Source organism: Gymnogyps californianus, unplaced genomic scaffold (assembly GCF_018139145.2).
Source record: "Gymnogyps californianus isolate 813 unplaced genomic scaffold, ASM1813914v2 HiC_scaffold_259, whole genome shotgun sequence".
NCBI classification, from domain to species: Eukaryota; Metazoa; Chordata; class Aves; order Accipitriformes; family Cathartidae; genus Gymnogyps; species Gymnogyps californianus.
Window position 1 is genome coordinate 13,401 of NW_026114140.1, and position 16,913 is coordinate 30,313.

Below are 16,913 nucleotides of genomic sequence, written 5' to 3' on the forward strand. Positions count from 1 at the left end.
GTTAAAGACAATACCCAAATACGGAATCTTTTCTTGCTCCTAATAGGATGATGAAACTCCCCTTGATGTTAAAGGAGTGATTTCCACGGACAGTGGTAGGCAGTGGGTAACATCCTGTGTGCATCTTTACCTTATAAGGCAGCTTTTGTGTATAATCCTGTCTTGCCTAATAATGGATTTTGTCAGAAAAATTACTGACTAGTGTAGGTGGATTGAATTGTAAAACTTCTAGGTAACATGACCCTGTTTTCCTGTATTAGATTGCGTTTGGCAATCCCTGAGCATATGTTCACCAGTTACTATGTCTACTCCTTAATAATAAAGAGTAGCATGGAGAGTAACTTTTAAAATATACAGAAGATGATTTCTTATCCTCGGTGCTTTAATTATTGATATTTGACACTGAGGACTGTGGAGGATGTTACTAATTTCAGAAATATTGTAATTGTGAGTAGTTATGTAATTTGCAAATGGAATGATAAACCAAATTAAATCAAGAAATTTACACTTTGGAATATGTTTTTTTCTGTTAAATCCAAATCTTGTGAACTGTGCTCTGGTAATTGGTGAAACCCTGAATTGACACCTTTACTTGGTAGAAGAAACATTTGTATATAATCTAAATATATTATTTGTCCCTACCTCACAAGAACTGTATTAAACATTTTAGACAGGTTCCCTGAATTGAAGTCTTGGAGTCCAGATACCCTTATATACACTGCATTACAAGCATCTGAATTTTCTTCCATTCTTCACTAGTAGTTATTTTGAATAGTTTAGCCTTCTGTGTTTTTTTTCTTTTGAAAATACATTAATGTATTCCAATAGTATGGAACCTGTGGGTTCCTCAGACTATCTCCCCATTTTCCCTCTTGTTGAGACAATGCTAAGTAAATATTACAGGACATGCAGTCTAATGTAGAGGAAAACCCCTTGTCCTGGTTTCGGCTGGGATAGAGTTAACTCTCTTCTTAGTAGCTGGTACAGTGCTGGGTTTTGGATTTAGTGTGAGAATGATGTTGATAACACTCTGATGTTTTAGTTGTTGCTAAGTAGCGCTTATCTTAAGCCAAGGACTTTTCAGTTTCCCATGCTCTGCCAGCAAGCAGGTGTGCAAGAAGCTGGGAGGGAGCACAGCCAGGACAGCTGACCTGAACTAGCCAAAGGGGTATTCCATACCATGGAACGTCATGCCCAGTATATAAACAGGGGGGAGTTGGCCGGGAGGGGTGGATCACTGCTCGGGCATTGATCACTGCATTGTGCATCAGAGGTCTCATTTCTTTTTTTTTTCTTTTTTTGTTCCTTTTTTTTTGTTATATTCCTTTTCATTACAATTATTATTATTATTATATTTCATTATTATTATTGCTATTGTTATATTTTATTTTAGTTATTAAACTGTTCTTATCTCAACCCACAAGTTTTACCTTTTTTCCCAATCCTCCTCCCCATCCCACTGGGAGGGAGGGAGGAGGGAGGGAGCAGCTGCGTGGTGCTTAATTGCTGGCTGGGGTTAAACCACGACAGTCCTTTTTGGACTCCATATGAAATGTATGAAATTCTACAGTCGCCTTATCATAATGGCAACTTAAAATGATATGGGAAATAATTTTCATATCTGCTATTGAGAATTTTCAAGGAAACCCCTTCTTCCGATGTACCTCAGCTAACACAACTTCAAATACTTCTCTGCTTTTAAGATCCCTGAGAAATTAAGCTGCTATTTACATGCTTACTTTACCTTGGTGCAGCATAGAGAGATACTTCTGGTGCAAAATTAAAAATCACACTGGTAAGACAAAACAAGCAGACAGGCTAGAAATATTTTGTCACAATGCCATTATTATATCCATTGTAGAAAAGCTAGAGCAAGAACAAGGAAAGTGTAATGAAAAAACAAGTCACAAGGCTGCAATTTAGTGTCTAATGCAATGCCTCTTATATATTGGAAACAGTTTGCACCACATGACTTTCTTTGGATAGGAAAATAATTGTTTATTTTGGTGTATGTTCTAAATAGAAGAGATAGCTGATTCAAGAATATTACCGCATATTTATCTGCAGTAGTTAATGAATTAAAAGGGTAATTCTGTTGACTAGTCCATAAACGTGATGATAAATTATATCTGTGAAGGAGTGTTTGAGGGGAGCCTGAAAACATTTGAATGAACTGCCCTCCTCCATTTATTTTATTTTTGTTTAAGACATCCTTACCATGTATACATTTTACACTGCTGTTTTGAATAAACCAAAATTCTAAGTCTGCCTTAGGTGGGCAGATGTATTTACATTTTAATAGAAGTCTTAATTAGAAAAGCAATTAAACGACAATACATTTTAAAGAAGTAGTCCACTTTCTAAATATCCGTATTTTGATTCCTCGTAGCTTTACTATATGGTTGCAATTTCATGTGTAATCCCTCTCTTTCCACAGAGGAAAAGGTAAGGCAAATAATACATATTTGTATCTCTCTCTGCTAAACAAAAAACTTACAACGCATACGTGCATGTGTTTTTGTGTGTTTGGATATATGCAATTTCAAATAAATAGAAGCATCATTATCATATTATTCAAAGTCAAGCAGGTTCTTCTCAGTCACCTACTAATTTAAAAACTGTAACTGGTGCTCAGTTTATGCTGACTGGCTGCCAAACAAAAGCGATTATGTGCAATAAAAGCAAAATTAAGAGGTGAGTGTTGCCATTTTACAGCAGGACATGGCAAATACATGTCCTACATCTCGAATCACATGGAGGACAGGGAGGTGATTTGAGACAGCCAGCATGGCTTCACCAAGGGCAAGTGTTGCCTGACCAACCTAGTGGCCTTCTACGATAGAGTGACTACATCAGTGGACAAGGGAAGAGCTGCGGATGTCATCTGGAAATCAGTGACGAGTGGTGTCCCTCAGGGGTCCATATTGGGACCAGTACTGTTTAATATCTTCATCAACGACATCATAGACAGTGGGATTGAGCTGTGCGCATTAGTATAAGGACATTTCAAATGTGCTCCAGTGTACTCAGCACATCGTGGAGCAGATCGAAGGACCTCGCTAGCACACCATCCCTCAAACATTGGCATGCCGCCCCCAGGCTTATCTCTAGCGAGCCTGTTTTTATCCCTTTTCCCCTTCAAATCTAGTTTAAAGCTCTTTCAATGATGAGCCCTGCTAACTCCTGCGCAAAGATCCTTTTCCCCCTTTGAGACAGGTGTGCCCCGTCTGTTGCCAGCAGGCCTGGTGTCATGTAGACCAACCCATGATCAAAAACCCCCAAATTCTGCCGGTGACACCAGTCTCAGAGCCAGGTATTGATCTGGTGGCTCTTCCTGTTTCTTCCCTCATCATTCCCTGCAACTGGAAGGATAGAGGAGAACACTACTTGTGATCCTGATCCCTATCCCTTAACCAGTTGTCCCAAGGCCCTGAAGTCTCTCTTGATTGCCCTTGGACTTCTTATTGCAACTTCATCGCTGCCTACCTGAAAAATCAATAATGGATAATAATCTGAGGGCCGTACCAGGGTAGGAAGTTTCCTCTTCACATCTTTAACATGGGCCCCAGGGAGGCAGCAGACTTTCCTAAGAAGTGGGTCCGGTCGGCATATTGGGCCTTCTGTTCCCCTCAGAAGGGAGTCTCCTATGACAATAACTCGTCTTTTTTTCTTTATGGAAGCAGTTTTGACCCAGTGCATAGGCTGACTTAACCTTGGTGACACCTCTGACCTAGATGAACCATCGTCCTCGTCATTGTTCGATTCCACTTGCAGAGCTTCATACCTTTTATACAAGGGCACCTGGGAAGGTGAGGTAGTCACGGAGGAGACGCGCCTGCTGCGCCGGGCAAGAACTTGTCGCCATTCCCCCCTATCCCTTAAGTCACCGTGTTCTGCCGGGTGAAGAGAGGATAGGGAATCCTCTGTATCATGCGTCCTGTCTGCCTGACAGGTCTGTCCCAGGGAAGGTAGAGTCCAATTCCAGTAATCTATCTCCCTCTCAGACTCCCTGATACTCCTCAACCTACTCATCTCCTCCTGGAGCTCTGCCACTAAATGGAGGAGTTCCTCTACCTGGGTGCATCTCCCACAGGTGTACTCACTACTGCCATCTGGTACTGGCATAAGAGTAGGGCACACCCTGCAGCCTGACACCTGGGTAGCAGCATGTTCCCACTGGAGCTCTGTCTGGGAAGCTGCATCAGTCATGGCAGGTACAGAGTTTAGAGAGGACATGGCCTTCTGCTGAGTGGATACCATTGCTCCCTGGTCAAGCCAGCAGAGTTACAGAGCTCTTCCTGTGCGCCCTTCCGTGCGAACTGCCGCGTGAACTGCCCTTGCTGATGCGCCACGCCCTGTTTCCCTGCCCTGTTCGTGGCACTCCTGGTCGCTAGCACTCCCTAGGGGTTTCTTTTGGGGGGTAGAGGGCTTGGCCGCCATTGCTCCTGGCCCTGCCCAGGTCTTGTCAGCCACTGTCACGTGAGCCGTGGGCTCCTGGTGCATCTCTTCGCTCCCCTGAGGTTTCCCCGGTTCAGGAAACCCCTCTGTACACCATGCTAGAGCGCTCTGCTGCGAATGGTGCTGGTACTGGAGCTACTCGCCTTGGCGACTGAGTGCTAGTTTCGGTTACACCACGTTTAAATTTTCCACCGTTGCTCCTGGCCCCACCCAGGTCTCGTCAGCCGCTGTCGTGCGAACTGTGGGCTCCTAACGGGCTGACGGGTCTCTCCTCTCTCAAGCAATGATTTGCTTGAAATATCTTTACAGAACTGCATATCTGCTTTTAAAAAATATATCTTCCAAAGTATCTCAGTTTGGACACCTAAAAATTTAAGAAGTCACTTACCATACATTTTTATCTGTTTATTTCATGTATGAGCAGCAGACGGGGAGATCTATTGCCTGAAACTGAATCCATGGGAAGACAGACACTGAGTCTGATTGATTAACAATCTTTTCATGTGTCTGCCAAACAATTTGAGAAAAGCATGACTCCCACCAAAGATTAGAATGGGCTAGAGACAAGCTATTTTTCAGAGTACCTGAGAATGAAAATGTATTTCTAAGTTGTCAAAACTTAGACTCAAACAAACAGGGAAAATGAGCTGACTGCTTTAGATAGAGTTCAACTACCGACCTGTCAGCCTCACCTCTGTGCCTGGGAAGATCATGGAACAGACCCTCCTAGAAGCTATGTTAAGGCACATGGAGGACAGGGAGGGGATTCGAGACAGCTAGCATGGCTTCACCAAGGGCAAGTCTTGCCTGACCAACCTAGTAGCCTTCTATGATGGAGTGACAAGGGAAGAGCTACGGATGTCATCTATCTGAACTTCTGTAAGGCCTTTGACATGGTCCCCCACAACATCCTTCTCTCTTAATTGGAGAGATGTGGATTTGATGGGTGGACTGTTAGATGGATAAGGAATTGGCTGGATGGCTGCGTCCAGAGAGTAGTGGTCAACGGCTCAATGTCCGGATGGAAATCAGTGACGAGTGGTGTCCCTCAGGGGTCCATATTGGGACCAGTACTGTTTAATATCTTCATCAAAGACATCATAGACAGTGGGATTGAGTGCACCCTCAGCAAGTTTGCAGACGACACCAAGCTGAGTAGTGCAGTTGACATGCCTGAGGGACAGGATGCCACTTAGAGGGACCTGGACAAGCTTGAGAAGTGGGCCCATGTGAACCTCATGAAGTCCAACAAGGCCAAGTGCAAGGCCCTGCCCCTGGGTCGGGGCAACCCCCAATATCAATACAGGCTGGGGGATGAAGGGATTGAGAGCAGCCCTGCAGAGAAGGACTTGGGGGTACTGGTGGATGAAAAATTAGACATGAACCGGCAATGTGCACTCGCAGCCCAGAAAGCCAACCGTATCCTGGGCTGCATCAAAAGAAGCATGGCCAGCAGGTCGAGGGAGGTGATTCTGCCCCTCTACTCCACTCTGGCGAGACCCCACCTGGAGTACTGCATCCAGCTCTGGGGTCCCCAGTACAAGAAAGACATGGACCTGTTGGAGCAGGTCCAGAGGAGGGCCATGAAAATGGTCAGAGGGATGGAACACCTCTCCTATGAGGAAAGGCTGAGAGAGTTGGGGTTGTTCAGCCTGGAGAAGAGAAGGCTCTGGGGAGACCTTATTGCGGCCTTTCAATACTTAAAGGGGGCTTATAAGAAAGATGGGGACAGACTTTTTAATAGGGCCTGTTGCGATAGGACAAGGGCTAATGGTTTTAAACTAAAAGAGGGTAGATTCAGACTAGATATAAGGAAGAAATTTTTTGCGATGAGGGTGGTGAAACACTGGAAGAGGTTGCCCAGAGAGGTGGTAGATGCCCCATCCCTGGAAGCATTCAAGGTGAGGTTGGATGGGGCTCTGAGCAACCTGATCTAGTTGAAGATGTCCCTGCTCATTGCAGGGGGGTTGGACTAGATGACCTTTAAAGGTCCCTTCCAACCCAAACTATTCTATGATTCTATGGTTCTATGAAATACCATTTCCTTTTGTCAGCTGTATCTTGATTACACACACTCTCAGTCACACAGGCACACATTCTCTCTTACACCCACACACATTTACACATGCACTCTTGTTCTTTCTTGTTCGCTCTCTTTCCTGTAGGTTTTAACCTGAGGTCACTGAAACCAGAAAAGAGGAAGAATATAGACCACAACTTTTGAAAAGAAATGAGAATATAGTTCTCACTCTGTGGGGAAGAAAATCAAACGAAAAAAAAGAACAAGACAAAAACCCTACCCCAGTTCTTGTTCTCACTGTGATAATTGTTTTTCTCCTACCAGCAGGTGTCCTAGTAGTAAATGTTACGTGGAGGAACAAGACTTATGTGGGAACGCTGCTGGACTGCACAAAGCATGACTGGGCCCCTCCCAGGTAGGCAATCATTCTGGGTCTGTTTTTTCTCTACTGTATTTTCACTCCCCAATCTCTGTCAAGAGACTATACAGAGATTAATAAAAAACAACTGGGTATAATTGAAAACATGCACCAGTGAATGAATAATTCTCTGTTCCACACTGAAAAGTGGGGACATTAGGGTGAAAGTTTTTATTTGAGAGGGAAGGGGAAATATGTGGGGAATTAATTCAAAGGGGAATTAATTTAAAAATACATTTTTATAAGTTTGGAAACTTTTTATCTTTGTTTTTCTAGTTAGATGTTACTTTTCCATTTTTGTCTTTTTTTAATGACATTCCCTTTGAGACTGCAATGTTCTCATTTGGAAGAAGGACAACCTTCCTTTAACATGGCTGAAGGTTATGTTACGGGAAGTGGTGTTGTTTTGGTATTTATTCCGTTCATGGCTCCTGCTGATGACATCTGCTCTTGTTTATATAGGTTTTGTGAATCACCAACAAGTGACCTGGAAATGCGAGGAGGCTGGGGCAGAGGAAAGCGGGCAAGGTCCACTGCAGCTGTACCTGGAAATGATGTGAGTTTTGCAGAGTCTAGAGGACTTCAGAACAAGATTCGAGGTGGTGCCAATGGGAAGGGAAGGAGGGGCAGCCTTAATGCAAGTGGGTGCAGGACATCACCAAACTGTGCTGTGGATGATGTCAAAGCCAGCCCCTCATCCACAAACAAGAGGAAAAATAAGCCTCCAATGGAGCTAGAATTGAACTCCAGTTCAGAGGACAATAAATCTGGAAAATGTGCTCGTACTAACTCTAGAAGCACTCCCACCACCCCACAGGGGAAACTCGAGGCTACTTTTTTGGGCCAAGGTTGCTCTTCTCCAGTGCTGATTGATTGTCCTCACCCCAACTGCAACAAAAAGTACAAGCACATTAATGGACTCCGATACCACCAGACTCATGCACATTTAGATCCAGAAAACAAACTGGAGTTTGAGCCTGACAGTGAAGACAAAATTTCAGACTGTGAGGAAGCATTGAGTAATGTGGCACTTGAATGCAGTGAGCCAAGCACAAATTTGTCAAGCTTTGATCCACTAAAAGCACCGACATCTCCTTCCTCCATCACTACCCCAGGGACGCCTAAAGGAAAAAGGGAGCTGACCAGCAATGGCCCCAGTTCAGTTATCAGTTCCAAAACTGGCAAGAATTCTGGCAAAAAGAAGGGTCTGAACAGTGAATTGACCAGCCTTCCAGTAATTTCTAATATGGCATCCACACTGGACAATTGTTTGGTAGCAGATGGCAATTTGCAAACTGAAACGCCCAAATTGGAGGCTGAAGGGTTGACAGACAAGAAAATTTTGGGTGATAAGGACAAAGGCAAAAAAACTAATCATTGCAAAGTGGATAAAAACCTTTCCAAACTGAAAACGGCCAGGCCCATTGCCCCAGTGCCAGCACCAACTCCTCCCCAATTAATAGCTATACCTACTGCAGCCTTTACAACCACCACTACAGGGACAATACCAGGACTTCCCTCTCTAACAACTACTGTTGTTCAGGCTACACCAAAGAGCCCTCCACTAAAACCTATTCAACCAAAGCCCACAATTATGGGAGAGCCAAGCACTGTAAACCCAGCTCTCACATCACTCAAAGACAGAAAGAAAAAGGAGAAGAGAAAGCTAAAAGACAAAGAAAGCAAAGAGACTGGAAGCCCTAAGATGGATTCTAAGCTGGGAAAGCTGGAGGATTCAAAAGGGTCTGGGAAAGATTTGTCTGGACATTTTTTAAAGGACCATCTCAATAAAAATGAAGTGTTAACTAATGGACTGTCAGAGTCTCAAGAGAGCAGGATGGCAAGTATTAAGGCTGAAGCTGATAAGGTTTACACGTTCACAGACAATGCACCCAGCCCTTCTATAGGAAGTGCCTCCAGGATGGAATGCAGCACTTTGGTGAATGGACAATCTTCAGTTGCGCCGCTGCATGTGTTGACACAAAGTGGTGCAGATACTGCAGCCACTAAAACCAACAGCCCTGCTTACTCGGATATTTCTGATGCGGCTGATGATGGTGGCTCTGACAGCAGGTCAGAGGGCATGAATTCAAAGGCCAGCTCTCCTTCGGATATTATATCTAATAAGGACAGTGTTGTAAAAGAACATTCTTCAACCACAACACAATCGGCTCAAGCAAAAGAGTCCCATTCTCCCTATTACCATGGCTACGGACCTTATTATTCTCCAAGTTACATGCACTCTGGACGGGTCAGTGCCCCAGCAGCTGGGAACAGCAGTACCCCACAGGGACTGAAGATCAAAAAAGAGGCTGAGGAAGAGACTGAAAAGAAAGAGAAGACAGAACTGTCAGATTCCAAGAAAAGTGAAACCAATTCCACTAATTTGCAGCCACAACATCAGTCAGTAATAACGCAAAGACACCCTGCACTTGCCCAGTCACTTTTTTATGGACAGTATGCTTATGGACTCTATATGGACCAAAAGTCCTTAATGGCCTCTAACCCTGCTTACGGACAGCAGTATGAAAAATACTATGAGGACCAGAGACTAGCAGAACAGAAAATGGCACAAACTGGGAGAGACTGTGAAGGGAAAAATGAACCCCCCTTGAAGGAAATTGGCAACGGTGATAATAAGCAGAAAAATAACCCATCTGCTACTATTTCAAAGGACCCTTCAACTCCAGAGTCAAGCAAAAATAACACTAAAATAGGGTCATCAGTCTCTAACAAAGGTGAGGAGATAAGCAAATCACAGATCCTTTCCAATCACCAGCAGCAGCTTCAGTCTGACAGTTTCAAAGCCAAACAAATGGAAAACCACCAGCTCATAAAGGAGACTGTGGAGATGAAATCTGTTATGGACTCCATGAAGCAAACAGGAATAGATCCAACCACAAGATTTAAACAGGTGAGATCACAGGAAATAGAACAAATGTGTCTTGACTTATAATTAAATCATGTGAGATTTTGTCTCTGATTTTGCTATGTTCTTTTACCTTTGCAGCCAGCCAATCCCCGTCATGCTTTTTTCATGCTGGATAGTGTTGTAGTCTGTGAATAGACCAATAGGCCTTTCAGTTGAGCTGTTTAAAAAGAAAAAACTAGCAAGTTGGTGACAGAATCCAGGCTTAAAATATGAATAGACTATTTTAAATTGCATGCAAGAATAAAATAGAATTAGATTTCTCTTTTAGATGTAAATTCCAAGCAATTTGCTAAGTTCACAAATGAGAAATTTCGAGCAAAATAAGCAGCTTTCATTATGAGAGGACAAAGTAGATTTGAAACACAGTTTGGAGTGTTTCAGGTTTTTGTGTGTTAAATGACAGTTGTCATTTACTAAAGATGGGTGAGCTGATTCTTTGAAGAGTTGGCTTGAAGCTCAGCTCTTTATCTTAACTCAAGGTGACCTTTTTGAAATAGTTAAGTTCCCCTTCCCTCCTCAATCAACCCCAAACCCCTACAGACCTATTGTCGTGGTTTAACCCCAGTCGGCACACCTATACAGTGGATGAAATCATCTCTCCATTGAAGTCAGCGATAGTTTTGCCATTGACTTCAATAGAACCAAAATTTCATCTAGTGGCTCATGCTGACCTTACTAGATGTACATTCCTTCATTCGAGGCAATGTTACTGTCTCTATGCTCTGAACCAGACCCTCAGTGTTGAATGCTTTCATGTTCTGGTGTATGGTACATCCCAGACTTCACCCTAATGGGCTGTCTTTCAAGATACAGTGGGGTCAGGTGAATAGAATTTAGGGAGCTATAAAGGAAATGGGATGGTATGGGCATGAGAAGGAGAAGATTTCTGCTGATCCAGAGTATTTGAACCAGACCATCCAAGCATCTAGTTCTGTGCTTATGTTTCTGTTGCATGTGCTGTGAATGTATATCTGTTAGAGACAATGTTTACAGTTAGCTCTTTCATATCTTGTATTTAAAAGAAAAGTTTCCTGTTATTGTTCAGTACTGATTTGATGTAGTCTTGCAAAGAACTCACCTACTTACTTCTAGAACATACTTATAAACAGCTCTACATAATATATTATGCAAAAATGTATTTGTGATATCCTGTACATGTTCTTTAAACCTTGTGGTCCTGATCCTGTAAATACTTATGTGTGTGTAATTTTACAAAATTAAAATGAGTGACTGTCAGCTGAAGGAGTCTGCCTAAATGTCTGACTTCCACTGATTCATGAGTGTTTGTAATATCAGAGGCAGCATAAGCATCTTTCCAGCTAGATCAGCTTTTCAGGTTCATTGTTCCAGGTAATCTAAGTGCTCTGACATATCATTAGGCAGCTTTAATTTTGTGGTTGACAGATATTTTTTGCTCTCTAGTGGGAAAATCTCTCTGTGGGTTTTAATTAAAATGTTTTATGTATAGTATGGTCTCAGAATTTTGATACAATGCATATGTATTTCATGATTAAGCTAGTTAAAGGCATGAAGGAGGATATAAGATGAAGCAATTGAATTAAATATTGATAATAGTCTCTTACTCTTTCATGGGAATATTGGTTTGACTTGCAGCTCAAGGCACTGTGTAGCAAGCAAACCTCTCCACTATGTAATGCAGATATGTTATTAAAACAGCTATTAAAAATACATTAACTGAAATATTGGAAATATCAATAATAATCTTATTTCAACATTGAAGTTGAGAAAAAAATTTTTTTCTGCTCCATATTAGGACTCAGATTCACGAACATGGCATCATTATGTCTATCAGCCCAAATACCTTGATCAGCAAAAATCAGAACTTGATCGTGAGAAAAAGTTAAAAGAAGACAGCCCTAGAAAAACACCTAAAAAGGAAAGTTCCCTGCCTAACCTTCCTGTCTCATTAGCAAGCATTAAAGAGGAGCCTAAAGAGGTCAAGCGTTCTGATTCTCAATCAGTGGATGAGAGCAAGATAAAAAACAATGATCGAAAGACTCCTGTAAATTGGAAGGACTCTCGGGGTGCTAGAGTGGCAGTTTCCTCACCAATGAGTCAGCATCAGTCATATATCCAGTACTTGCATGCTTATCCTTATCCACAGATGTACGATCCCAACCATCCAGCCTATCGTGCAGTCTCTCCTGTCCTAATGCACAGCTATCCTGGTATGTATTCTGAAACTTGCCTTGCACACTAGTAAAGACTTACACACTCAAAGTGCAGTAAAGCCTGCATTTTAATATTTCTGTTAGCAGCTTTGTTTTGCTTGTGCTTGCACTAGGAAAAGTTCTGTAGATGAAACATTTAATACAGGATGTTCCTTTTATGAACTGTCAGAGTTCCCAGCTAGTTTCCTCAACCCTTGACAGTCTGCTATTGCTGTTAGACTGACAGATAGTTTATTGCCTAGAAAAATATTCTAAGCACTTACTGTCACAACCATTATAATTATTATTCCTTTCACTTAAAGAGAACCCATAAATGCCTGAAATGGCTATGAGCTCAGCCCTCTGTAGCCTTCATTCACCAGAGTAAATTAGGTGAAAAAAATAGATACAATTTGATAATCACATGATCCTTTTTTGATGTTGCCCTCTGTCCTGGCATCCCCTCCTCCTACCTTGATATAACCAAACTGTAAAAACAGTAACTTGATGTGGCATTTATTGTTTACCTGCAGGGACCTATCTTACTCCAGGATTTCATTATCCTGTTTATGGGAAGATGTCAGGGAGAGAAGAGGCAGAGAAAGTCAATACCAGTCCGAGCATCAATGTGAAATCAACTACTGAGTCCAAAGCACTGGATTTGCTCCAGCAGCATGCCAACCAATATCGCAGCAAGTCCCCTGTTGTAAGGCTTCATCTGTTGTTACTAAAGAGCGGTACATTTGGGGAGGGGTAGAGAACATCATTTTAAGAAGCACACACAGTCTGGCGTCAAGCTATGAATGCATGATGCTTCTTTATACTGCTACTTAAAATAAAAGTAATTTGAAGTCAGGATGCTTTCTTGGCATAAATTGGAAGTGACACATAAAACAGTTCTGTGCTCAGTCTTCTTAACTTAAATGAATGGACTCATATAGAAACCTATATTCAGAAATACCCATTGGTGCAGAGTTTGTTGCACTTAAACAGGAAGCTTTTGTTTGTAAACAGATAATGAAATAAAAAGTTGGGCTGTGGGATTTGGTAATATCCCCTCAGTATATTTGCCATGAAGCCGTCCATATCTTCCGAAAAGCAGATTACCTCTGTTTCTGAAAAGCATTTGTTTATGAAGATTTCCATGGAAATTTCTGAAATTTCCATGTTGGAGCAAACACTATTGTTCTACTTTCAGATAGGTTGGTTCTAGTTTTAATTGTGAGCAAGTCACTGACTTGATTCTATTTTTAAAAGAATTTTTTTTCTTGCTGCTCAGGCAGGTTTGATCCCCAGAGTGCATTAAAGAAGGCTGAGAACTAATTTGCATCAGCTCTTAACAGCTCAGATGATAGATAGGTTGTTCAGGCATTTGCAAGTCAGCCAGGCTTAAGAGAACCCAAAACTAGTAGTCAGCATGATGGCTTCATGCTGCAGTGTGTCACCTCAAAATCTCTGTGCCTTGAAAATCTTCCATTAACCAGATACACCAGTTTTAGGCTAAGATCAAGTGCAAATCTCCAGTAGAGAGATTTCTTCATCAGAAGAAATCAGCTTCATTATTTGAATTTGAAAGGTCATTGCAGGGTAATATTAGTAAGTGGATTTTTTTTGTGATTTCCTCCCTTTTAAAATTCTCACATCAGTTTTCTTTCACCTTTTTATTGTCAGCCTGTGGAAAAATCCGCAGCTGAGCATGAACGGGAAGCAGAGAGGGAACAAGACCATCATTCTCCTTTTAGCCAGAGGCATCTCCATACACACCATCACACACATGTTGGAATGGGTTACCCACTTATACCTGATCGATATGACCCATTTCAAGGTGAGCAGAAGGTTTCCAATGGTGGGATTAACTTGCCTTGTGAAGTTGTTACCTTGACATTGCAAGTCATATGTACATGAAGCATTTTGAATAGAGATCCCCCTGTTAAAGTGCTTTATATTTAGGAAGAAGGCTTGAAAATTCAGAGCAAAGACTAACATCAAATAAATATCTTCAGGCCTGAGAAATACCAAGTTTTGTTTCCAAAACTGGTTGTCAGAGCATTATTAAAGATTTACCAGTTAGGCTGTTGTTCACGTGAATGTTCTGAATCCTACTGCAAACTGACATTAACTTCCTGAAAGGTGGCAAAAACCCAAACCAAACAATCCCCTTTTTATATAATTAGGGTTGTGTAAGCAATGAAAGAAGTGTAGCAAAGACAAAAGCTTTTTATGTTGAACTTATTTTATGTACAAGGCATTGCAGTCACAAGGGTTTGAGTTCATTACAGTTGGAGCATCTGAAAGAGAATTCTTTGTATTTTGGCAAATGCAGTGCACAAAGTTGCAGTCAAGGAAAAAGCAGCACAGTAAGACATGATTCATTCTCCCTAGGTTTTATACCAGTCTTTGACTGTTTTTCTCTAACCCTGGATTCTAGATGAATTAAAAGAAGATTTGCTCCCATACAGCAAAGTACATGCTATCACAATTGGTAGCTAAAATGACATAAATTAATTATGCTCACTCAGTCCCTTCACGGTTATTTTTCCTGTGTAAAAGTCTTGAAATTTCTCAGTTTGATTCAGTGATTCCACATGACTTATGGGATGCATTATGCTTGTTCAGTAGGAAAACTGTAGAAATGATAAGTTTTTATCAAAGTATTGTATTCTGAGCAGCTAGCATGTCGTTTCTGTAATTCACTGTGACTTTTGATTATTGTTGTTTCCTGGTACTTATTATTTCTACTGAGCTTCCTATTCAGAAATTTATACAAACCATTTAGCATCATGCGGTGCAATACTTGGAAAGGAATACAGTAAGTTGGAATGCTGTATATTCTTGTAAAATACCTATCAAGGAGAAGTCAGTATACTATATGAAGGCATATTGGTCATGCTGGGCAGACTGTCTTAATACTGTTGCCTGAAACGTGCTGTTTGTGTAGTATTAAAAGCCATTTTCTGATGGTAGGGGGTTTTTATTTGTTTACGTTAGAGATTCTTCCTACCATTTCTCTGAACACAAAAATCCATTAAAACCAGAAGTACATCCACATTCTTTTGTTTCTTCTTTCCTTCAGGACTGACCTCTGCTGCCCTTGTTGCCGCTCAGCAGGTGGCTGCTCAGGCATCTGCCTCTGGTATGTTTCCTGCACAAAGAAGGTAAATATCCAGTAAATCTTGAATTATATGTTGTAATACAGAGAGGAGAAAGGAAATCATAGATTTTATAGCCTGAAGGTATATATTTCCTTGTAAGACACAGTTTTTAAGGCAGGGAAAGAGGTTGGCTGGACTTTGGGTTAATTGTAGTTTTATTCTCTTTAAGATGACATATTGTACTTGAATTGTGTCCTTTAATTGTAATAGAAATCATTAAGAGGGAACAAATAGTCTGTCTTCTGAGATTTTCTATAGGCTATGTTTTAGGTATTGTTATTATTAAGATAAAACAAGTGGTTATGAAATATAATTAAGATCCAAATGATTTTTAAAAGTAGTTTAAACTTCACATTCAGTTAGATCTATCTACTACCAGGTAAACGTATGCTTTTATCTAATCTGAAAATCTTTCTGGTTTGCTGATTTTATTTCCAGAAGGGTTTGCTAGGGAGGTTCCATTATTTTTAAGTTACGTACAAATCCCATGCATTTGCCTCTCAGTTATTTACTAGGTTTTCAATTGGAATTACTCTTCAACTTCCAACAGGAAAGAGACTCTTCTTTATAACAATCATCCCATTTTAAGTGAAAAACACAAAACACCCTTAACAGTAGGATCTCTTTCATCACTTCCATGTTAAGTCTCAGAGTGTTTAATGTATTAGATAGCACTATAAAGTTCCATGGTTATTGGTGTCTTTCTGAAAATTGACTCTGAAAACAAGTCACCATTATAAGACTCTCAGCTTGAATTATTTGAATGAAAAAGGTCTCTAGCTCTGAAAGACCTGATGCATGGTAGAGTTTCAGAACTCAGAAGATAAATCCTGATTTTATTTGTTCGCATTGTTAGTATAGTTATTTGTTAGCTTGGCAAGGGAGGGAAGAGGACATGACTTGCTGTCTTTTCCACTTGGGATTGAGTACTATGCAGATTTCATTTCACAGTGTATCTTTGAATGTTAGGAAAAAAGGACACCCCATACTAAAACATTCTTCTTTCTCATTTCAGAGAATGATGAGTTTGGAAATGTACATTGTCATGTGACTGGATCACATGAGGAAGTGCTTTATTACAGACATCAGTTCCATGGTGTTAATTTGAAATGCCTTAATGGCAGGTAAAAACCAGTCATTTCATTTTTGTAAATTGCAGATTTTATTACAGAATAACAAATGTTGCTGTAATTAGACTTCTGTGTTTATATATATATATATAAAAAAAAGATATATATTCTTTACTATTTTGTATCGGTAACCAGGCTCACACACAGGGTTTGCTGCTAAGTTGCAAACGACACAGTAAAAGAAAAATGTATTTGTCATGTTTAGAAAGTGTCAACCATGAAAGGCTGTTTCTTTTTTCCTTTCTGTTCTTCTATTTTTTTTTCTCTTGCTTTCTAATTGTAAATAAATAACGTTATGTAGCAGTGTGCCCGAACCTTGCATATCCTGGTGTTTCCCACAAGCTCTCAGAAAAGCTAACTGTGATGACACTTTGGTACAATGTAGATGTCTATTTGGTGGCTCCTATTAAGATGCATCAGTGTAAAATGTTACTGTATTCACTGTTTCATTGTAATTGTATATTGTGAAAGATATACATTTGGAAGCCATGGGGTTGCCAGTACCACAAAAACTGTGTTGTACATAATATATGAATTTAAAATGGGGAAATAATAAGCATCTGTGAATAATGAAATGACTTTTTTTATAATCTTGAATGGTAAATAACCCAATAGCCTGCATACCCGAAGAC

The 16,913-nt window shown here is 40.8% G+C and overlaps 1 protein-coding gene across 1 annotated transcript; it reads left to right on the forward strand.

Annotated features, from left to right (window-relative positions):
• Positions 1-6,805: 6,805 nt before the first annotated feature.
• Positions 6,806-16,303, forward strand: LOC127028199 (zinc finger protein 608-like; the record flags this gene model as incomplete). The annotated part of the gene is given in 7 exon segments (XM_050913956.1): positions 6,806-6,893; positions 7,359-9,810; positions 11,603-12,017; positions 12,533-12,705; positions 13,671-13,824; positions 15,073-15,132; positions 16,167-16,303. Coding segments are annotated over 7 exon segments (3,479 nt in total), but the record flags the coding sequence as incomplete, so codon positions are not given.
• Positions 16,304-16,913: the final 610 nt, after the last annotated feature.